Source organism: Callorhinus ursinus, unplaced genomic scaffold, assembly GCF_003265705.2.
Source record: "Callorhinus ursinus isolate GAN/ISIS: 27379988/994484 unplaced genomic scaffold, GSC_fseal_2.0 scaffold21, whole genome shotgun sequence".
In the NCBI taxonomy this organism is placed as follows: Eukaryota; Metazoa; Chordata; class Mammalia; order Carnivora; family Otariidae; genus Callorhinus; species Callorhinus ursinus.
In genome coordinates, this window is record NW_027397083.1 from 20,708,591 (window position 1) to 20,733,480 (window position 24,890).

At 34.0% G+C, this 24,890-nt stretch overlaps 1 protein-coding gene across 4 annotated transcripts in view; it reads right to left on the reverse strand.

Moving 5' to 3' along the window:
* The window catches only part of METTL15 (methyltransferase 15, mitochondrial 12S rRNA N4-cytidine), a 203,686-nt gene that overhangs the window by 93,438 nt on the left and 85,358 nt on the right, over positions 1–24,890 (reverse strand). For all 4 annotated transcript variants that reach the window (XM_073904830.1, XM_025879238.2, XM_025879237.2 and 1 more), the window contains exon 3: positions 18,460–18,596. In XM_073904830.1, the coding sequence (XP_073760931.1) occupies positions 18,460–18,596 (137 nt within the window). The remainder of the gene's footprint in view (positions 1–18,459; positions 18,597–24,890) is intronic.

Here is a 24,890-nt window from a genome sequence, read left to right on the forward strand (position 1 = left end):
AAATCCTTTGACGAGATTTCTGGGGATGCCTCTAACATGGGAATTGCTGTTGAGATTCCAGGGGAAAAGGATAAAATTCTGTCAGTAGCAATACCTCTTACAAATAAACCCTTTCACACCCACTAAAAAGAAGGTTAGAAAGGTGCCTAAAATCTAGCAATTAACCAATATCATTGCAAAATTTTAGTGCAGAAAATCCTACGCTGAGCCTACACACTGTACACAGTATGTTCCTTTTAATATACCTGCTTATATGAAAAATAATTCTTCAAGATACAAAATAAGTAAGGATGTTAATACAAAAAGTATCTTCTAAATTATTCTATGCATCCTGATATCTTTAATTATTACATGATCATTTAATGTCATGTAGTATTGACCTTTATTCCTTTAAAAGAAATTATTAATTTTATCTTAGGAATTTGACACCCTAAATCTGAATTTTTCAGTTTCAGTGAAAGGAAAACAGACTAGCATTACTAGAAAAGGGAATAAAATTTCTTAGAACATATGCTATCTAAACACCTTTCTGTAATGAGAATATACATATTTCCATATCGGTTCCCTGGATGTGCAGGACTTCAAATGGAAACAGAAGTGATAACTAGTTTCTCCATAGTAAAACTGGTAGTGAGGGCTCTTAGGTCATTGTAAAGTATATCCAATCAGAGTCTATCTCCTAGTATTTCTTAATAAGTATTTAGTGAGTGGATGAATCTGCACTTAGCCATTTAATTCTCCATAGAACCTAGATCTAGAATACCATTATTTCAAACAGTGGTTTGGAGATTTAGAAGGGTTTTATTTACACTGTGAAATGGTAAGCAAGATAAACTCAGCAAATTATATCTAATTTTGACTTTTACATATTTGATACAGATAACGGAAAATCATCACCCATTCATTTCTCCCTCCATCCATATTAATCAAGTACTTACTCGATCTACTACAGAATTTGGAAGATACAAAGTCAGGTACGATAGAACCATACTTTAGGGAGCCTATAATATATGGAAGTAAACCATGAGAACAGTGTTAAGAACTTGAACAAAAGTTGCATGGGGTGTGATGGCGAACAAAAAAGGGACATTAAATCAAACTGGGAGTCACTGGTGAGCTCACAGAGGCCACAGTGCTTAGTCTTGAAAGATAAGCAGGATAAATAATGCTCCAGGTAAATGAACAGCATGTGGACCTAAAGTATGACACAACATGATGAGTTTATGTAAAAGTAGTTTAGTATTTCACAGAGGGTATGAAGAAACTGGTATGGAGTCATTGGACATGAGTCTATGGAAAAGACAGAGGCCAAATCCTTAGTAGCCCCCCATGGTAAGCCAGAAAGTTTAACTTTATCTGGAAAGCTATGGTTCATCATTGAAAAACAGTAAGAATTTTACCATGGAGTAAAGTCTACTATATATAAGTATTACTTGAACAGCTCATTTAACTTGATCTAGTTATTAAAGACATTTTACTTGTCCCTATGAAATATCCATAACATGTTATGTAATGAGTACTCCTCCTTTTCATAAATATTTGCAGTAATGGTATTTTATTTAAGTAACATAGAATCAGTTCTTCCATGATATGAAAGCTTATTTCTGGCGCCCTGGGTGGCTCAGTCGGTTGAAAGCCCAACTCTTGGTTTCGACTCAGGTAATGATCTCAGGGTCATGGGATCAAGCCCCACGTAGGGCTCCGCACTCAGCAGGGAGTCTACTTGAGATTCTCTCTCTCTTGTTCTCCGTTTGCCCCTCCCCCTGAGCGTGTCTCTCTCTCTAAAAATAAATAAATAAATAAATAAATCTTTTTAAAAACCGGTTTATTTCTGTAATATCTAATACTTCTGGGTCCTGACCCTCTCTGCTCTCTATTGTAAACACCTATTTAGTATCTGTCACTCTTGATAAAGTAGGAAGGGATTATATTGCTCTTTTTATCCAGCTGTATTCCCAGAATGTGGTTTAATATCTGCCCCAAAATAGGGTTTCTTGAAGTTCATTAAATGAATAACAAATAATACTAGGGAAAATAATAGATATCCCAAAAATAATTCAAATTTGGACTTAGAATACATTTGGTATTTTCCCTTCCAAGAGATTTATCTAACTGATCTCATTATTGGCTTACCTGTCTTTGTATTAGATAATGAACCCTCTCATGGTACAGAGAGCTTATCTTGGGGTTTCTGAGCATTCCCCATGCCAAGCCTATTTCCTTATACTCAGCAGGCACTAAAATGAATGTTGAATTGTGTATTAAATTTAGATTGCATTCTCTCAGGAAACAAGAATAAAATACGAAAGTAGATAATCTAATCTAGCAGCTGTTTGTCTCAGTTTTACTTTAAATATCAGACAAAAGTGGGGGTGTAGAGAACAGGAGAATTATACATAAAATATAGCAAACTTATTTTGATTTAACTAGTTTATGATGTTAGAGAAAATGCAACTATTGTTTTCATTCTTTTAATATCTCCGAAGCCCAAACATAAAGGGTTTTACTAAAATTTTCTCATATGTAATAAAATATGTCTCTCAATATGTATTATTTACCCAAGATAAAATAAATGAAGTCTTTCTAGGTATAGTCATTCTTGTACTGAACAAGCTGCTATTCTCATCCTGGTACCATATGGATATGTTCAAATGACGTAGGCAATAAAAATGGATTATCTTAAGTTTGTGAAGAGGTAATTCATTTTCTCATAGTTATCATAATATGAAATAGGATTTGCATTTCAAATATACATGTTGACTTCCATGAATCAGTTTTGTAAACCTTTAAGTCAAATATTCTAAGTGAAGAAATTAATCTATAAGACCACTTGGGAATGGGTGTTAATTATATACACCTAGAGTTAAGTTTGTAATGTGAGAAAACAAAAACCAAAGATTTTATTTGAAATAAACACTTGCAGACTTTGTCTCTCCATGTCAGTAATGAGTTAAATAATAAACAATAAGAACTTAAATCTAAAAGTTATGAAGAGGACTCAGGAATCAGCCTCTCAGAATTTTCAGGTTTCAGAACAAGAAGGGACTAAAAATTACATGCTGGAAAACCTTAACCTTCTTAAATGAGGAAAAAGTAGCTTTTGGGAAGGCAGCAGCATATGAATATAGAAGGAGAGAGCCAAAGGACAGAGATACATAGAAAAGGTGTCTTCTTATTGTTTCATGGCATTCATTATTTTAGCCTGAAGCCAAGAATTGATAGAGAAATCACAATCAATAAGTCTAGGGGGCTGGAGGTAAAAAGGAAGACAATGATACAGCTCAGTGAAGCAGTGTTTGGAACTGTGACATAGTCTTCAGTATTTACACTGATAACGAGTCTGTAATAAAAGACAGATTCCAGACACTGCAAGGTGAGGAAAGCTGGATGAGTGTCCCACACCTGAAATCTTAGACCAACTCTGATCTGTGCATGTTAAGGAACCAAGCAGGCAAAGACAGGAAATAAAAGCCAGTCATCATCTTCGTATATGCCAAAGAAACTTGCCATACTCTGTAATGGCAATAATTATTAGTATAATTATATACTATCTTATATAACAGTTATAACAAAGCAACAATAGCTAACATTTATTAAATAATTTTAAGCTAAACAATTTAATTGCATAATTTTATTTAATCCTCATAACACACCATGAGGTATAAAAAGTACCTCATTTCAGAGATGAAATAAACTTCAGAAAGTTTAGGTCACTTATCTAAAAAGCAGAAATAAGACTCCAAACCAGGACTGATTGATTCCAAAATCTAGACTCCTTCTCCACCAGTGGAGATGGACATTTGTCATAAGTCAAATCCACATGAGACCACAGAAGGAGGATCCAGAGATAAAGAAGAGTCACAGACCTTGTAAATCTAGTTTCTGTTAAGAAAAAAATAGCATATCCAAGCAGGGATAACTAGAAAAAGTTTAATGAAGAGACTATTTACAAAAGTATGACTAGGTTAAGTAGGGTCAAAAGGGATATGAGAAGCACCCCAAGCTAAGAGGTGAAAATGCAAGGACAAGGAGTGACAAGTGAAATCCCAAAGAGCAAGAGATGTATTTGTTAGGAGCCCCATGAACAATGATCTCTGAAGCGGAGTGTGGCCACTGCTGACGCACACTCTGACATCACTCTTCTCTGCCCTCTCATTTCCTGCCTGTGCCTCCCGTTTGCTGAACTCAATCCAAAGCTAGACAAGGAAGTTTGCTGATAAATCCATAAAAAGGTTATCTTCTGGGATTCAATGTGGACAAGCGTGGAGGGAGAGTCTAGGGACAAATGGAGATTATCCATTACACCTGATAAGAATTCAGAAGATTAAGGGTTGCCTTAAAAAATGGACAAAGGCAATTCATTTAGTCAATTTAGAATAAGCTCAGCCTGCTCATCATCCCTTAACTTTCTGTCATACTTTATAAGTGTTTTGATTACAGACATCATGCTTTATCTCTTACTTTGAAACATTATTCCACTCCCAACCATGTGTCCTTTCTTCCGAGTCAGTTTCTAATATCTTACATCCTCATTCATGGCAAGACAGTTGGGCAAAGTACAGGTTAAGGGATGGTAGTTTTCAGGGGGTTCTAATTCTCCAGGAAATTTGGGCTTTCCAAACAACAGGATCCTAAAAGGTATAACTGCCCTCCATACCACTGGGTTCTTTTTGTGTGAACCATAAACAAACCCTTGTTAGCTTCCATATATATTTCAAGCACAGAGCCAGGTTCTAGGGATATGGATATGCATTAGAGTTTCTGTCTTGAGTGAATATTTAGTACACAATGTGAATATGTGGAATGTAGCCACAGAGGAAAGTTTTCAAAAAATTTCAATCAAGATAGTCAAAAATATGGTTTCACTGCAATCCCATATACAAAAATACAATATATATTTAAATAGGTGATGGGGATTAAGAAGCGCATTTGTCATGATGAACACTCGGTGATGTATGGAATTGTTGAATCACGATCATGTACTCCTCAAACTAGTATTACACTGTATGTTAACTAACTGGAATTAAATAAAAATTTTAAAATAAAAAATACAATATGTGTGTATATATGTGCATACACACACACACACACACATCTATACATATACATACATATTTCATTGAAAACAATACTTAAATTTAACTTCATGTGATAAACTATATTTCCTATTGTTTTCTATTCCATTCCATAAAATGTTGATCAAGACCCAATAAAAAGACTTCATGACTCACTAAAAGGATATACTAAACAGTGTTCTAAGTCTAACCCTTACCACATTCCTAGGAGGTAGGTACTATTATTATCCCCAACTTAAAGCTGAGGAAATTGAGGGAAAGGGAAGTTAAGCAATGTATCCAAAGTTTTACAGTGAGTAAACAGCAGAGCTGGAATTCAAAAAAAAAGCAGCAGTTGGTGGTGAAAAACGAAAAAAGAGAGGTCAACTATTAAAGTTGCCAAGTCTTGAGGTACAACTGAAAGACCCTTACTGCTGATTAGACACAAGGGGGTGAGGGAAAAGTAATGGTTAAGTAGGACTAGTTCCTGGGTTCATTCACCCATAAAAATGTATGTTTCCCAGGTGGTGCTGTTCCCCTAGAGAGGAAAAATAAGAGGTGGGACAGATTCCGGAGGAAAGCTAATTACTGAAAGTCTTCTGTGAGAATGCAAATACTATGTAGGACTTGGGAACATGCAGGATTGAATTTACTCATTCTTTGTCTTCTACCCTATATTGGCCAAGTCAGATGAATGGGAATTCTTGAACACTCTTTTAAAATTTAATATCACAATATTAACTTAAATTTCACCTATAAGCATGAGACACAATTTTACCTTGGAATGACGTCTTTAATCTCTTAGAATCCCATTAAAATGGAAAGCCATGGACCATCAGAGCAAAGTAGAATTTCTAATAAGATAATCAGAAAAAGGAAATCTTCAAGGCCCAGCCACTACCAGCTTTCATACAGAGTGGAAATTCCTAGCCTTTTAACTGTTCTAATTGTTTCCTGATTTTACCCATATTTTTCAGGCAGAATAATCTGTTAAAAATACAAATGTGATCACGTCAGTTTCCTGTTTCAGCACGTTGGTACCTTCCCATCACTCTTAAAGTCCAAAATCCTTAACAAGGCGTTGTATGATCTGGCTCTAGTTTACCTCTCTATCCACTCCACCTCTCTCATCCATTCACACTGTTCATTTTATAGCCCCTTCACTGACATTCTCTTTCCCACTAAAGATCTTTCAATATTCTGTTCTCTCTACTACAAATGCTCACTCTTGCTCCATCATCCCTCCCTCTTCACCTGGCTAATAGTCACTTATCCTTCAGGTCCTGTCTTAAATTCATGTACTCAGGTAGGTTTCTAGATATTCTAGACTAGACTAGAACATACTGCTCCTAGAACATACTGTAGTCATTCTTGGCCATAATCGCAACTGCAATTAAATAACAGTGAAATTATCTTTTCCTATCTATTTTCCATTTACATCATGAGCTCTGTGAAGGCATAGACTATGTCCTCATTCCCCCTGGAACCACGAGAACAGCCATACTGCTCCAAAACTACTATGTACAATACATGTTTTCACAAGCTTTGGAACTAAATGTTTAGTATACCAGAAAATCACATACTTTCACATCCCCAAACGCCTTCATTCTGTAAGGCAGATATCCCTTGGGCAAAAGTTATATTTAATAGTATTCAGTGGGGCAAAATATAAGATCTCATTTTACTAATGATTATACTGCCAAAAATAGTGAAAATAGTGACAGATGTTCAACAATAGTTCAAAATGGTCTAGTTAATTTTTCCAAGTTGCTTTTTTTATGCTTGTTTATATTTATAAAAATTCTTTCACTTTGATGGTGCATAGCAGAACTGACCTCCTATAGTTAGCAAGATTAGTAACAGCTGTGTCTCGTATCTAAATCTAAATCTTAGGTGGATAGGACTGTTTAAGATAGTGTAGTTCTTTACATGATTTTTACACTGGCCCTGCAAATAAAATGCCCAGGTATGAATATTGGTTCTGCTAGAGAATATGACTAAATTACTTTTAATATATTCTTCTATATTGCAGAGTGGTAGAAAGAACGAACACAAGCAGCAAGCCCGAAGCCATGAGGTCTAGATTTGCCTTTGCCCTTTGCCTTTGCCCTGGTTTCCTGTGTGAATTTAACCAAAAATAAGAAATGGTGACTTAAAAGGAAGAAAAGATAAATGGTAAACTTCAAGTGCCAGAGAACAGACTATATAACTAAGAAGAAATATTATGGGTAATTTAGAATAGATCATGTCATACAAGTAAATATACTTGAAACTCACCCAATTTTTTAAAAGATATTTATTTATTTATTTGAGGGAGAGAGAAAGCATGAGCAGAAGGGGGAGAGGGAGAGAGAGAAAATCTCAAGCAGACTCCACGCTAAGCACTGAACCCTACACAGGGCTTGATGCCACGACCCCAAGATCATGACCTGAGCCGAAACCGAGAGTTGGATGCTTAACCGACGGAGCCACCCAGGCATCCCTGTAACGCTCCATTTAATGACCATGGAACAAACTTTAATTCAAAAAATGAAGGCCAGCTATTGATACCTATTTAATCTTCTCTGAAAGCAAACAAAACAATGGATGTTCAAATTAGTATTAATAACTAAAAATGTTCCTCAAAAATGGAGAATTCAGGGAAAATATCTCTTCTTACCAAAGGTAAGACTAGAGCCTGATTCAAGGCAGTGGAAACACTTAGTTAAAAAAGTTAAGAATGTTCCATTCATACCCATTGCCTTGGAAACACAAAAAAGCCCCTGAAGGGATTATTTAAACTGTGCAGACAGGAATACTCTGAGGCTAATTGGACCATTTTACCCTGCCCCTTTTTCATATCCAGGGACAAATACCTTTATTATTACACCTATTTAGGGATTACAATTCATATAATGTAATAATATCAAGGGCAGAAATGAATAGGTTCTGTCAAAAGGTACCCTGGATATGAAGAATCTCTCTAGAATAGGAAGACTGGAAAACCCACAGAAATAATAGATTATGGGAGCAGTAGCTTTTATGAACTGTGTTCTCTGATAAGAATAAGAAAATAGAATCCTCTTCCTATTGGCAGATCCTAGGAAAGGATTGCAAAATGTTTAAATATTTGTAATGAGACCACATACCTCAAGTAATTTTCTAGCTTAAAATCTAAAGTGAAGAATCTAGCTCCACATAATGGAACAATGAGCAGGTCAAAAAAAAAAAAAAAAAACAACCATGCAAAAGGTAAAAACTACACTCATAAATACATGACCAAGATGGGGCCTATGAAAAGATCCCGGAAGAGAAAAGGAAAACTCTGAACTCAAGATACAGACCAAAAGCATACTTTTGAAAGATTTGTTACGGGGCACTTTGGTGGCTCAGTCGTTAAGCATCTGCCTTCGGCTCCGGTCACGATCCCAGGGTCCTGGGATCGAGTTCCGCATCAGGCTCCTTGCTTTGCAGGAAGCCTGCTTCTCCCTCTCCCACTCCCCCTGCTTGTTGTGTTCCCTCTCTGTCTGTGCCTCCCTCTGTCAAATAAATAAATAAAATCTTTAAAAAAAGAAAAAGATTTGTTACAAAGAAACAGAATTGGATTCCATAAATTTCAATAAAAGTCTGCTGGCTATTAAATAAGACATAAAAATGAGATGACAAAACAAGAGGAAATAAAAAGGAATTGGCAGAAAAGATCAGATCAACCAAATAAGTATGGTTACAGGGAAGGATAATTTCTAACACCTGAATTAAAACTTGAATAAGAGTCAATAAAAATCACAATCAACATTGTAGAAACCCAAATCTGTAACAGAGAATAACCGTGAGATTTCCTAGATTAGTGAGGCAAAGGAAAAGTAGCAGAAAACACTGAGAGGAGAAAAAGGTCATGCAGACAGATAATACAACTCCAGCCAACAAATAAGAAGTGCTCAAAGGTTAGAGAGTGGAAAAAAAGTGGGGTCTAACTAACACAATAACTCCTTCGTAGAGAAAAGATCTGATCCACAGGCCAAAACTGTTCACAGAGTACACGGAAAATTAATGAAAAGAGACCAATTAGTAATATCTCTTAGTGGAAATTAGTGAATATCAATAATAGTCAAGAAATATTTCTAGTAAGCATCCAGCCTGGTGGGGAGAATGAGAAACATTACCTCAGAGGGGAAAAAAGAAACTGGGTTGACCTCAGACTTCTCCACAACACTACATGTCAGAAGAAAAAGAATAATACCCATAAAATGCCCAAAATGCGATACTAAATCAAGCTATTACCCATGGAAGAAAGCATGAATAACACAGTCTCTGTAGACAAAGGCAGAGATGTTTCCTCTTTTCATATTTCTAGCAAAACTACTAAAAGATGTAATCACTTGACTGAGATCGGAGCCTACATGAACTCAAAATAGGACTTGTTGTATAAAAATGGCTAGTGGTGGGGTGCCCGGGTGGTTCAGTCTATTAAGTACTGGACTCTTAGTTTCAACTCAGGTCCTGATCTCATGGGCCCTGAGATCAAGCCCCCCTGGGGGGCTACCAGCTCATCAGAAGTCTGCTTGGATATTCTTGCCCTCTGCCCCTCCCCCCACTTGTGCACACATATACGCCAACTCTCTCTTTTCCTCTCTCAAATAAATAAATAAATCTTAAAAAAAAAAAGTCTAGTGGAGAGCAATGAAATGAATTAAACGGATTTAAGTATAAATAATTATTTTAGATATGACGCCAAACAGTGCAAATGCTAACTAATAATTACCACAGTAGATAGTAATGAATAAATCCAAGATAATACTTTAAAAGACAAGCAGTGGGATAGGAAAAAAAAGTAAAATAAAAATGGGAATATTATTTTCTTCTGCATACTTAACAAAAAAATTGTTTAAATACGTTTAATCTTAAAAAAAACACTAATATCAGGGGCCCTTGGGTAGCTCAGTTAGTTAAGCATCTGCCTTCAGCTCCGATCATGATCTTAGGGTCCTGGGATGGAGCCGGGGAGTCTGTTTTTTCCTCTCCCTTTGCCCCTCCCCCTGACTCGTGCTCTCTCTCTCTCTGTGTCTCTCTCAAATAAATAAAATCTTAAAAAAAAAACAAACATTAACATCAGCCAGTAGTAAATGAAAAAATAAAAGGTATGTCATCAAAATTGGTAGAGAAAAGGGAAACTAAATAAGTATGCAGGGACAAAATAAATTTTAAAAGCCAAAGAAAATTTCAATAAACCATAAAAATAGAAAAATACTAAACAAGGTGACACAGAAAGAGTGCAAGCATATCCTGAATTAATTATCCTTTTAGAGAAAACATACTCAGATTTGTTTACAGAAAATACATCTGGTATTCGTTGTTTATAGAAAGGCATCTAAAATAATATAGCATAGAAAGATTTAAAATAGCAGTAATATGGACATGGATAAGACAATAGTAGAGTTAGAATTCTTATAAATTAAGTAATAATTACATGAAGGAAATACTCTACAACCAACAAAATTATTCTTAAGATTATTTAATGAAATATGAATGTGATAATAAAATATAAGTAATTATATATATATTAATCTGCAGGTATTAATATACCTGATAATGTATAAGTATAATCAAAATTTATAAAATATATACTTATGCATATTGAATGCATAAACATATATAACCAAAATGATTAGGAAAGAAATATACCAAACAACACTGGTGCTGGGATTAAGTGTTATTTTAATTTTCTTCTCAGGCTTTTCTGTATTTTATCATTTTAATCAAGAAAATATATTAAGGGGTGCCTGGGTGGCTCAGTCGGTTAAGCATCCAACTCTTGATTTCAGCTCAGGTCATGATCTCAGAGTGCTAGGATAGAGCCTAGGGTTGAGCTCCGCTCCTAGCGAGGAGTTGCTTGAGGATTCGTTCTCTCCCTTTCCCTCTGCCCTTCCCCAGCTTGCACACATGTCCTCATTCTCTCTCTCTCTCTCTCTCTGAGATAAATATTTTTTTAAAAAGGAAAGAAAAAAGAAAATATTAATGAGAAACACAAAATACTGTAATAAATGAAAAAATGTATCATACTTCTGGATTGGGATGCAGAATAAATATGTCAATTCTTTCTAAATTAATTATATTAATATAACTGATCAAAATGTTTAAACTTGACCAATATACTCTAACACTTTAGAAGTATAAAAAGCAAAAATATCCAAGACAGTACAAACAAGAAATAGTACATATAATGAAATATTGATAATTAAGAAGATGGAATGAAATACACAAAATCCACAGTATTGATAAAGGTGATGGAATTATAAATTTAATTTTTTTCTTTATATTTTTCTGTATATTATAAATGTATTCCAAAGAGCTGTCTACTTTTATAAACTGTTGAAAACAATAGTTTTATATTTTTTATAACCTTAAAATCACAAATGATAGAATCAATTACAATTTTTATTTTTTTCCTTATATATGTCTACATTCTCCAAACTCAGTACAGGGAGCACATTTTATTCCCAAATTTAGAAAAAAAAATTTTTTTAAAAACTGTCTTCCAACATCCATCTTCCATTGTGGCAAAAGTACTGCTCCAATTTAAATGTGTTTTCTCTCTTACAGTCTTCAGAGGCAACAGGGAAAAGTTTCAGTTTTCAAACAACATGCCATCTTTTTTGAAAGACCTAAAATGGGTTAGCATAAAATTCAGCCTTCCTATGAAATTCTTAGTTTTCTATGAAAATGTTAGTTTCTATTTTTGACTTCATTTTGAGAGAGTCAAGAACATGGAATTTTTCAGAAGCATAAGCTCCTCTTTGACAACAGCAAAATAAATAAATGAAAGAAAGAAATTAGTATATTTCCTCAAAAGACACAGTGAAATGACAAAATGTTTCCTTTATTGTACACCTTACTACAAGTTGTAATTACACATGTATTTTTAAGAAGATAATCATCTAATCTGTCCATTCTTCCAACCAACCATCCATCCATCCATCATCCCCAGAAATAATCCCTAGGCCAAATTTGTGTTTTTCTATCCCATGTATATTCTTACACTACAACTACATATGTAGGTATGCATAAATAATATACAGCACTGCTTGGCATTTTCTTTCCATATTATGCAGAGACGTACAATCTCTGAGTTTGTCTTTTTTCAGCAGTTTTCCCCTTCTCCGTACCTCCCTCCGCAACTAATTCCTTCTTTCTCAAGTTCTCCATGATTATATATACAAACAATGCATATACAAAGTCTATGATAACTCTGAAGATATGCTTCCTTAAATACTGATTCTTTTACTTAGATGAGACAGATTCTAAGCATGTTATGTATTTTCTCAATAGTACAAGATGTTCACGAGAAATGGATGAATATCCTTTTCCCCACATCCTCTCTTTCAAAATTATTCTGTCTCTCCAGTCTGATAAATGTAAAGCATTAACCATTATTATTTTCATTTCATTTCCTTCATCACTGCTATTGATGTTGAACATCTTTTCATACCTTAATCTTCTACAAACGACCCTTCCATAGCTTTTGCTCACTTTCCAAATTGGATTTTGTTGTATTATCAATTTTGGAAGAACTCTTCCTACATGATAAATATTGATGGGGTTCCAGTCATGCTACCTCAAAATACAGCACCTTGGGCTATTGAATATTTTAAACTGAAGGAATTTGAGAAACAGCACATAAGGAAGAACTTGCTGAGCTTCTCCTGAAGCAGGTCCTAAGACCCAATGTGAGAGATGCCCTCCTATATGCAGAGGAAAGAAGCCTTGTTATCTCTCAAGATGAAGGGAAGAAGAATTTGAATGAATGGCGCTTGCTAAGTTTCCCCCAGTTTACTACATTTAGCCCATAACATTTGTCCTATCATATTTTTCCATAACTTTCCACACTTTATCAAACCTAATACAGAAATACTCAGGTGTAACCATGTCTTAGGGTCTTCACTTCCTTATGGAGGCTTCTATGTCACGTAAAACTTAAATAAATATGCATTTTCTCTTGTGCATCTGCTCCAGCTGAGAACTTAGGAGGGTACAGGAAAACAGTATTTTCCTTCCCTAGAATGTCAATCCTGTTCCTATTCTCTATGTTACTAGTATTTCTTTTTCCAAATTAACTGTTTGGAAAATATACCATATTATTCTTGCCATATACTTCTAAAATTTTATAAAATATTAGATATTTCTAATATTTAATTTTATATATTTGTGATTTGTAGTCTTAAGAAACTTTCTTACACTTAGATTTTCTATATAATCCCTTCAATTTTCTTATAAAATTTTCTTTTTCAATTTTTCATATATTTTTACTCTATCTGGAAGTTATTTTTGAATCTGACTGAAAATAGGGGTCCATTTTATGTTCTTCAAGTTCAATGAGCATTGTACCAACACCATTTATTTAAGAATGCATTATTTTCTCAAAGAATTGAAATATCTTCACCTTCTATTAAATTATTTTATAGTATAGTATGTATCTATTATATTGTTGAGTCTGTATCTGGATTCTGTCTTCCACTAATTTACTTTTCTCATGCCAATATTATACTGATATAATTATAGTGATTTTATAGTATGATCTGACATCTGGTAAGGCAAGTTTCCCTTCACTTTTTTATTTCCCCCAAAAGATCTTGTCACTCCCCCAGCCATATATACTTAACATCATATTATATAAAGAACAAGCATACATCAAAGTTAAATCAATTAAGATAATTCCTGGAAGTACATTAAATCTGTGGAGAACTGACCTTTTTTTATAATATTAATTTGTACTACACCAAAACAAATGTTTTCTCTTCTGTTTGATTTTGTATGTCCTTTAATAAAATTATAAAGTTTTTTTTTTTTTTTAATTTGAAACTGTGCCTTTCTTGTTAAACTTACTACTAAATATTCCATATAGTGTTAGGTACTTTTTTGAGAATGGAATTTTTTTCATATTTCCCTTTCCAACTATTTACTTGAGTATATTTTTTTAAATTCTTATCCAACCATCTTATTGTATCATCTTATTAATTCTACAAGTCTTTTGGTCAAATCATCACAAGAAGAATATTTTAACTAGTTTCTTACTTCTATATGCCAGAACTTCCAAAAATACTGATTGTAATATTTATAGAAGCTAATCCATATTTACATCAGATTTTGACTTAAATTGTTATAAGTATTTCACCTTTTGGGAACATAATTGCTGTTTGTCCTCGATAAGAGGCTATTTTACATTTAAGTAGTTTACTTATATTCCTGTTTAACATAGAGATTTTAATAAGAATAGCTAGCTATAATCATATAGTCATGCTTATCAATCTGCCATTGATTGGCTGTCTGACCTGGAGGCATCTCTGTATTCTTTAGGTATTATTAGGTATTATTCTTTTAATTAGGCCACAGGTATTATTCTTTTAACTAAATGATACATGAATTAGATATGCTAGTATTTCCTTTTGAATTTTGCATTTATATTCTTCAATGAGGTTAGACTTTTTCTTTTTTCTTTTATACTACCTCTAGCAGGATTAAGTATAAAACTATGCTAGATTCAATATAAAGTGAACTGAAAAAGTTTTATATATTTACCATGATCAAGAATAGCATAAAAGACAATGCTCTTCCCTATTTTTTAAGAGCTCGGTAACAATTACAAATCTAGTCATGGTGCATTGTTCTATGTACTCTAATTACCTTTTTTTATCTCTTTTCTGATAATGGCCTATTAAAGTTTTATAATTATTCAGTCAATTTTAATAATTTATATTTCCTAAGACATTATTCATTTCATTGAGGTTTCACATGTTACCACAGAATTATGGTTGTATTATCTTATGATTAACTTATCTTGTGTCTATAGTTGGTGTCCTCTTCAATCTTAATCATATGTTTTTGATCATTTTTTTTCCCCTTAATAATGAGGCTGTAAAGGAATTTTGCTATTTCCAAAGAATGATCACTTGGAATTTCTTTATTCTTTCTTTTCAGTTTCTTTGATTCTGGTTTTTATCCATATTAATTCCTTCTTCTTGCCTTATTTTGATTATTCTATTGTTCCTTAACTAATTTATTATCCTTGGCAAAGAATTATCTTACTGATGAACTAAAAAAGTTTCAATAAGATTTGAGTCAAGGTAGTACAAAACTTAATAAAATGAGGTTATTAGGCTTGAAAAAGAACAAAGCCAAAGGAATCATCATCTCATATTTTAAGATATAGTACAAAGCTATAGTAATAAAAAGAGTATGGTACTGGCACAAAAATAGACACATATAGCTCATTGGAACAGAACAGAGACTCCAGAAATAAACCCATGATTATCTGGTCAATTATCTATCACAAAGGAGGTAAGAAATACACCATGAGGGAAAGACAGTCTTTTCAATAAATGGTATTGGGAAAACTGGACAGCTGTGTGCCAAAAATGAAACTGGACCACTACCCACAAAAATAAATTCAAAGTGGATTAAAGACCTAAATGTGAGACCTAAAACCATAAGACTCCTAAAAGAAAACAAAGGCAGGAATCTCTTAGACATTCACCTTAGCAACATATTTATTATGGATATGTCTCCTCAGGCAAGGGAAACAAAAGCAAAAATAAACTATTGGGACTGCATCAAAGAGATAAGAACTAAAAGCTTTTGCCAGCAAAGGAATTCACCAACAAAACAAAAAGGCAACCTCCTGAATGAGAGAGGACATTTGAAATGATATATCCAATAAGGGGTTAATATCTAAAATACATAAAGTACTTATAAAACTCAACACCAAAAAAACAAACAATCCAATTTAAAAATGGGCAGAGGACCTGAAAAGACATTTTTCTACAGAAGACATACAGAGGGCTAACAGACACATGAAAAGATGTTCAACATCACTAATCATCAGAGAAATGAAAATCAAAACCACAATGAGGTATCACCTCACAGAAGTCAGAACGGCTAGTATCAAAATGACAAAAAATAATAAGTGTTGGGGAGGATGTGGAGAAAGAGAATGCTCCTGTACTGTTGGTGGGAATGTAAATTGGTGCAACCACTGTGGAAAACAGTATGCAGTTCCTCAAAAACCAAAATAGAAATACCATACAATCTAGTAATTCCACGGCTTAGTATTTACTCAGAACGAAAACTAATTTCAGAAGATATATGCACCTCTGTGTTTACTGCATTATTTACAATAGCAAAGATATGGAAGCAACCCAAGTATCCACTGAGAGATGAATAAAGATATACATACAATGGAATATTACTCAGCCATAAAAAAGAATGAAATCTTGCCGTTTGTGACAACATGGATGGAACTAGAGGGTATTAATGCCGAGTGAAATAAGTGAGACAGATAAAGACAAATATCATATGATTTCATTTATGTGAGGAATCTGAAAGTTAAAAAAAAAATGAACAAACAAAAACAGACTCTTAAAAACAAAGAACAAACTAGTGGTTGCCAGAGGAAAGATGGGTGGGAGGACAGGTGATGTAGGTGAAGGGGACTAAGAGGTACAAACTTTCAGTTATAAAATAAGTGCTAGAGATGAAAAGTACAGCATAGGGAATAGAATCAATAATATTGTAATAATGCTGTATTGTGACAGATGTTGACTATATTTAACCATGGTAAGCATTGAGTAATGTGTAGAAATGTTGTATACACCTGAAACTATAAAACATAGTATGTCACCTACACTTCAATTAAAAAAAATACTATTATTAGGTGATGGGGAGAATACATGTCCCAGCTTTATCTCTATTTAGTCATATATGTCTTTTAGCAAATCATTTAACCTAAGCTCATGGTTTCTACAACTCTAAACTGAAGAGAGAATACACTCTCAAGATTCCTGTTAGATAACAAATTACACCTGATAAAATTGATAAAATTTTAAGTTCCTTCTGAGAAAAGGAGTCTATTTGAAGGAATAAGAGACCTTGGAAAAACTGAACTGGAACTCATTGCCTTTAGAAATAATATCTAGGGCGCCTGGGTGTCTCAGTTGGTTGAGCGACTGCCTTCGGCTCAGGTCATGATCCTGGAGTCCCGGGATCGAGTCCTACATCGGGCTCCCAGCTCAGCAGGGAATCTGCTTCTCCCTCTAACCCTCTTCCCTCTCGTGCTTTCTATCTCTCATTTTCTCTCTCTCAAATAAATAAAATCTTTAAAAAAAGAAATAATAATATCTAAGAAAATCCAGTTTTTCTGTGATAGTGAAGTATAATGGAGACTTATTCTATGAACACTCAGGTCATAATCAGGTGAATTCCTAAGGTGTTTCACAAACATGAATGCCCTAGTAGTACAAGAGTTTCTTAAAGAAGATGCATCTTAGTTACATTGCAGAATGACAGAGACAGGTTTAAAAAAAAAAAAAGGTATCACATCATTATACCATATCCTCATATTTTTCTTAGAATAACCTGGGGTCAAATGGATTTCAGGCATTCCCACTGAACCCTCTGATGTTGCAAACGAAAATCTAGGTGTGTTTAGTTAATTTTTATTGGGAGAATTAATCACACTGATAGATTTGCAAAGAGTTTGGGCCCTGAGAGGTTGAAAAAGACTATTCTAGATTAATAATTCAACTTCCTATCTGTCTGTGATTAAACTTTTCCATGGTCATGCTTTTGCTACTTCACCAAAAAGACCTTTGCACTATTGGACAGTTAACAACTAGCAAAAAACTCTGGCTTTCGTCAAGTCAAAATCTGCCTCTACAATTCTCATCTATTTTCTTGGTTTCAGTCTCTGAAGCATGAGAGAACAATTCCTTATTCCTGAAAATAGCCCTTTACATATTTGTAGGTAGTCAACTTAGTTCCAAGACATTTTCCTTTTTCAGAATGATAACTTCTAAGTAACATAGCATAATTCACTAATCCAAAATTTTCTCTAAAGGAAGATGATTTAACAACTCATGAAGACAATATTTTATATTTTTAAAAAGCTCCACAGTGAAAGCTCACCTAATTCTTGACTGAGGGATAGATTGCTCTAAACTTGTGAATTTCAAAAAGAATTCAGAGACAAGAAATGCATTACATTGATGTATGTGAACTAATGAATTCTGCAGAATTCTCACATACTTATTTACTTCAGTAAATTCTTGGAAACTGGTAATACATAAATTCTTTAAAAATTATTTTTTAAACCATTGTCAAAATATTACTCATGGATGGATTTCAACCCATCTTCAAATTTTAGCCATAAGTCATTTTTGTATTTATTTTTATGATTCAGAAAGGATAAAGGCAGTAATATCATTTTAAGTGGTACTAAAAACAATATTTACATTAATTCTTTCAGGGGGAAAAAGGGAGAAAATATTAACAGAGTGAAGTATAACAACATACAAGGGAGAACAAATTCCAAAATGGTAAACCGAGCTCTATAAAACTCAGCACCAAAATTCAATAACTATACAAGAGAATTACTTACGGATACAATTCTGAAAGCTGTTCGGCTATTGCATAAGCTGTTGGGTCTCTGTCTAAGGCATACAGAGTAATATCTGACTCCTTCTGTAGAATGGCTCTTGTATGTCCTCCTGAACCAAATGTCATATCTAGAAAAGTCTAGCGAACACACACAAAAAAAAGAAAATTACTACCTAGCATGAACAAAACATTCTTGATAGCTACCTTAATTTCTAGAAGCACATATTGATTTTCAGAGCTGATAGCAATTGGAAAAACAATTAAAACTGTTTGCCTAGAGTTCAATTTGTTATATCTGTTATACATGAGACCTGGATCAATTATGAGTGACCAGCCTGAAAGATGTGGTCAGAGTATCAGTAAAATGATAATCTCTGGCACAGGCTGGCCAATTCAAGACAAATTTACATTTTCCTCCAAAGGTCAAACTGGCCACAGTGTTATGCTGCTAGCTTTTTTAATGCTTTCCAGCACCTGGCTGATGACAGTATTTCCAACAATTTCTCATTATTTGGAGATAGCTTATAATTAGTATGGCTCATTTTTTCTCGATTTCTCTAAATGCTTTATATGACACATGAAGATATTCAAGAATACAAAGAAAGAATGAGAGAGAGAGAGAGGGAGAGAGACAGAGGGAAAAAGAATGAATATACCTAACAATAAATAGTCACAGGACAAATCCTTAAAAATCTAAACTGGAAAAGGCTCAAGGCTTAAGTCAAAACAACTAGGGTAAATTCTAGGTTTGTCACAAAGTAGCTATATATCTTTGGGAAAGACACTTAAAATTCCAGCGTTTTTAGGTTTCCCAGGCTTTGAAAAGAAAAAGAAAGTCAGAAGAAAAGAAGATACCATCAATATCTACCTAATTGGTAACGTGACATATAATTACTCATCTAAACCAAGACACTTCTGAGAGTATAACATCTGCCAGTAATAATTTTGCCAGGACAACAGGTTATGATGTACAGAGGTGGCTATTTTTCATGTTTAGATCATTCTAGAAGTAAAGCTAATTGGATTTGAATCTACTTCTTGGCTCTTTTATTGGGCCACACTATAAAGAAAATAGGTCTCAGTTGGGTAAGAAACCAGACCTGGGCCATTAGAAACATATTAGTGAAAAAGTTAATTGATGTGGTTGATTTGGAAGTCAAGACACTCTCAGTGTAGATTAATGTGTCCTTTCAATAAGCTTCACTGGTTTTATGAAAATAAAAATAATCATTCCAATAATATTGAATACCATGAAAAATAACATATACTATAGGTCAAACTATTAAAAATATTTAAACATATAACTTTTTTAAAGTTAATGTGTACATTGTAGAAGACAAATTCCTGAAATGGATTTGAACATTTCCCTGCCCTGAAGGCTACAACTTATTTCCAGGAGAGTGGTCACAAACAAGATACAAGTATGCTTTGATTTTTTGCTACCAGCTACCATGCTGAGTCCCATCCTCTGATCAAGTCCTCAAAAAAGTTAGCCTGCTATTTGAAGAATAACATGGAGGAAATCTTCTGATCAAAACTGAAAAGAGGAGGGATATAAATTATGAGAGAGATGTAAATGTGGTAAAAACATGCAAGCACTGCTTTTTAACATGTATGTTAATACAACTCAATCTTGCACTTCTGTCACTGTTGGCACAAAAGACATGGCTATACACTCTTTTCAACACTATAAATGATAATGTTAAAACAATACTTGAATTTCTTATTATTTTTCTTTTTAAGTAGCCCATCATGAGGCTCGAACTCATGACCCCCAGATCACAACCTGAGCTGAGATCAAGTCAGACACTTAACCGACTGAGCCACCCAGGTGCCCATTCATATTATTTGCATGGTTATTAGGAGTACATACTTATAATCTCAAGATCAAATAATTTCCTTTCTCAGTCTGTATACTTATTTTATGTATCTATGAGTAGGTAAAAATCTCCACCTTACCATACCTCAGTTTTAAAATTGCTAGGGGTTTAGCATAATTTAAACAAAACAAAGAACTTCTCCAAGGCAAAAGTATAAATTACTTTCTTGTTATGCCCCAATATCAAGTCTTGCTATAATCCTACACTTAAACTACAAGTATAGCAAATAAAACAATTTGCATATAATTACCTTATCCCAAGCCAGGAAAGTCCAATCAATAATTAAAAAGAAAAAAACCTCATCATTAAAAATATTCTGGAAAATGTAAGATGATGATTATAATTTACATGATTATTTTTTAATATATCATGATTATGCCCTTGGAGATGTACTGACAATCAAGGAAGTTCCATAGGAAAAAAAAAAAAATATTACCAGTCAAGTGTAACACAAAGCAAAGTGGGAGACATGGGATTTATAAAACTACAAGTGAACCCCACCATATGTCCTAGGTTAATAGGTTATTGAAGCCATCAACTAGAATTTTGAAAGTTCTAATATACATTGCTCATCAATGTAGGCCTTGTGAATCAACCAGCACTACAATTGAAAAGGGAGCCAATTAGTCTCTCCCTTCTCCTGGGTCATTAACTTGATCTAAGACCAGATTTTTAAATTTGTACAAGCTGACGATAAAGTAAGACTGAATAAATGCACAAGAACAAATAAATCTGAGTGTCACAAAACAATGCTTCTATGGGTCTCATGGGCATGTATGTGTGTGTATTCATATGTATATGTTATGTTCCAAACATACACAGAACTCTCTCTTTAAAACTACCTGATATAATTTATCTAAAACATGAAACCCATATTTGATACCAAGAATTTATTCTGACAATGTCACTTCTCACCTGTATAATCCTGACCAAATTATTTTAACTCTCTGAGCCTCAACTGTTTCATCTAAGAAAAGGGGATAAAATGTACCCGTTTACTTCACAGAGATATATAAAAATTATCTTATTTCTTCCTTACAACCACAAAGTAGGTGTTATCAGATTTATACATATACAGAAACAAAAATTACACTAAGCTAGTAAGTGGCAAATGCAGGAACTGAATGAATACAGATATACCTGGCTCTCTTTTGCATTAAATCAACAGTCTATATTAGCCCAGTACCTTATAGTTTATCGAGCATTAACGTTTTTCGTACTTGGTCTAACAAAAGTTCTTAAGTATGGACAAGTGGCATTATCCCCATTTTTGTAAGTACAAAACTCAGGTGCAGAGAAATAAGGTGACTTGATTAAGATCCTATTACTAGCAAGTGAGGGAAAGAGATCTCTAAACCATGTGTCACCAACTCTAAATCTTGTGCCTTTTCTGAAAGAAATAAAAAGAGAAGAAGGGAAGAGTGAGCAAAAGAAAGAAATAAAAAAGTGGATGGCATAGAAAGAATCATGGCAGAAATAGCTTTACAAAAATTATACAAGAAAACTTCAGTTTTTTTATAGACTACTCATTCCCACTGGAATTTAGGCTCTCAGAAACCACATCTTAATCTTTGTTTAGCAGGATAACTTGAGATATGTGTGTTTCTCTCTTTTTTTCTTTCTTTCCTCCCTCCTTCTTTTTCAAGCAGGAGCCTAGATATTTAGAGCTTTAGAATATATGTTCCTTGAGCATTTTTGCATGACACAAAGAAAAAAAGTATCTTTCCTGTCATCTGGAGACAAATACTTTTCTATCAGTTAATATTAAAGAAAAAAAAAAAGCTCAGAAAGAATGCTAGTTATCCTGGGTAGGTTAGTGTCTTTAAGGAAAAGAGAGATAGATCTCACTGAAAGTGGATGGAAGAGAGATGGGAATGATGAACAAATTCCAAGAAGGTACAGAACTAATGAAATGACTGACAGATGATAAGATCTCAAAGCAGCTGTCTGTATGAGGAAGTGAAGGAGGGTGGACCCTCAACACAGGGTTCCCAGTGCTCCCAGAGATTTCCATACCCCTCTTTGGCACAGAAGAAGCAGAACTTTTGGTCCTAGAGGGCCTTTATTACAACAAAAGGCATCTCAGGGCAAACTAAGGGTGGTATGAGACGAGTAATACCTCAGGGCCTCTGCATAGCTCATGTGGGGTAGGAGAATGACTGAGATTGATGGCTTCTCAGCACAGGGGCTCGGAATCAAAATAAAAGTGACTTAATGAAAAAATATACATTTGAGGGAAGATTCATAACTACAATTCTCCAACTCTGCCTCCACCTTAACAGCATCAGTGCACAGTAGATGCTTAGTAAATATTTAGTGATGTGATACGAAAACAGAGCTCAGCTTCCCAAGGTAACTATGATAAAGATAGCAACACTCATTTGTGCACATGAATTTAGAAATACTCAAGATACAAGACTCATTATCATAAGACCACATAAAATAGTCACAGTATATCCAACTTTTAGGAGTCGTTTAACATCAATATATTCCTAATATTACAAGTTGCTTCATTAATGAAAAGAACCTTTTCAGAACATTAATGATGATCTGATATTAATAGTATTATGTAACTCTAATGCACCATGTTCTTATTTGTTGATCAGACTCCTTTACATTTGAAATATTTTAGGTGACTTTTCTTATTTTAGGTAGCTCTTTTAATCAAATACAGCTAATTGACATTTTATCCCCATGGTCTTCTAAATATAGAAATGATTAGGTTCTACCTTGTACCATGCTGAGTCACACTTGCATAGTTGAGCTACAGCTGTGAATCTGATAATGAACAGGGTTCAGATGCAGAATTTCAGAGCTTCGAGGGACATAACACACTATTTATTCCACGTCCTCATTTTACTTATGAGGAGACCAAGGCCCAAAAAGGTAGCCAGTTGAGGGCAGAGCTAATACTAAAACATAAATCCTATGTTCTTTCTACTTCATCTCATAATATTCCTCCACTGAAATTATATAATCACACTGAAATAAACAATCATTCTTTGAAAAAGTTTTTTTTTCCTTAATGAAAATAGATATATATGTGGGAACTTTGTACCTTAAGCCTCCAACACAGTTGAAAACAATCACTGCCCTACCATTTTAAATTGTTTTAGGACTTTATGGCGATAAATCTGTTGGCTTCAATTCCAAAGACAATTATGTTGTATATGTGGCCTCAGATAAATATCCACCCATTATGTATAATAGCAACTGGTGATGACTGACTTCTTGACAGGTTACAGTTTTCAAATTGACCTTGAAATTAAAAGCAAAGAATTAAAATACTTAAAATCATAGACCCATGGGTAGTTAGAGGTAGAAGGACCCACAGAAAATAATCCGATTTAATTCCATTAACATATACTGCTTAGTACTACTTTTATACCTCTCAGATGTGATATCCTTTAAGACCTAGCTAAGGCTGCTCTCTGAAGGGGGAACTGACAGAAATCAAGGGATTTACCCAACATCATCCTGTACAGACTAGACAGTTAAAATGATTTATTTTTCCCAATCCACAGTTCTAATCATCGAAATTTTCACACTGGAACAACACTGTTAAAATTGGACATGAAAACATTTTTAGCCATGAACAGCACGAGGGCAGATCTTTCAATTTCATTTTCCTAATGTTGATTAGTCATTTCCAATCTGTGCAAGATTTTTAATAGTAAGTTCTCATCTGAATTTGGAAACGATATGGCCTGATTTCACTGAAAAATTTCTTCCTATGAATATTTCCTTTTCTGGCAATTACTAATTTTGAATATTTAGAATTGAAGTGTTTTTGAAAGAATTTTGGAAAACTTCACCTATTTGCAACAGGTTTCATTTTGAAATACTAAAATGTCTCAGGCATATACTTAACCTTCTGGATTTTTTTTCAGGAGGTAAATTAAAATATATGGCATTAATTAATAATCTGGATATTTACTGAACATTCAGTACAGATAAGGTACCTCTTGAGATATCCAGTTTGGTGAGGGAATTAAACATGCACACAAATAATTCCTAGTAAAAAGAAACCAGCAATATAAGAAAAACATATATAACATTTACAAGGAGTGAAAAAACATATGTATTTCAATCAGTAGTGAGACGGACAAAATTGGAGTAGGTTACAAATCAGCTGGGCCATCAAGGCTGGGCAGAAGTCAGAGGGCACCCTTTCTTCTCACCCTTCCATATTTTTCAAATTCAATTAGTTACAAAGTCCTGTTGATTTTACATAAATATGCCTTAAATTTCTCCACTCCCATTTTAAATTCAGGCACCCTTTTTTCTTTGCTATGCTATTTCACTAGGTTCACATTCATATCCATACCTCAATCTGACTTCTAATTCTTCTTGCTACACTGTTAAAAGGGTATCTTTCTGAAATAAAATTGTAGCATGTGACATTCCTGCCCTCAGAAGCTCTCCAAAGCTACATGACAGAATCTAAATTCCTAGCATAATGAATAATATTCTTCAGATTCTGGCCTCTGCATTTCTATCTAACATTATCTCCCACTCCTCACACATGAATTTTACAATATGTTCTCTAGCC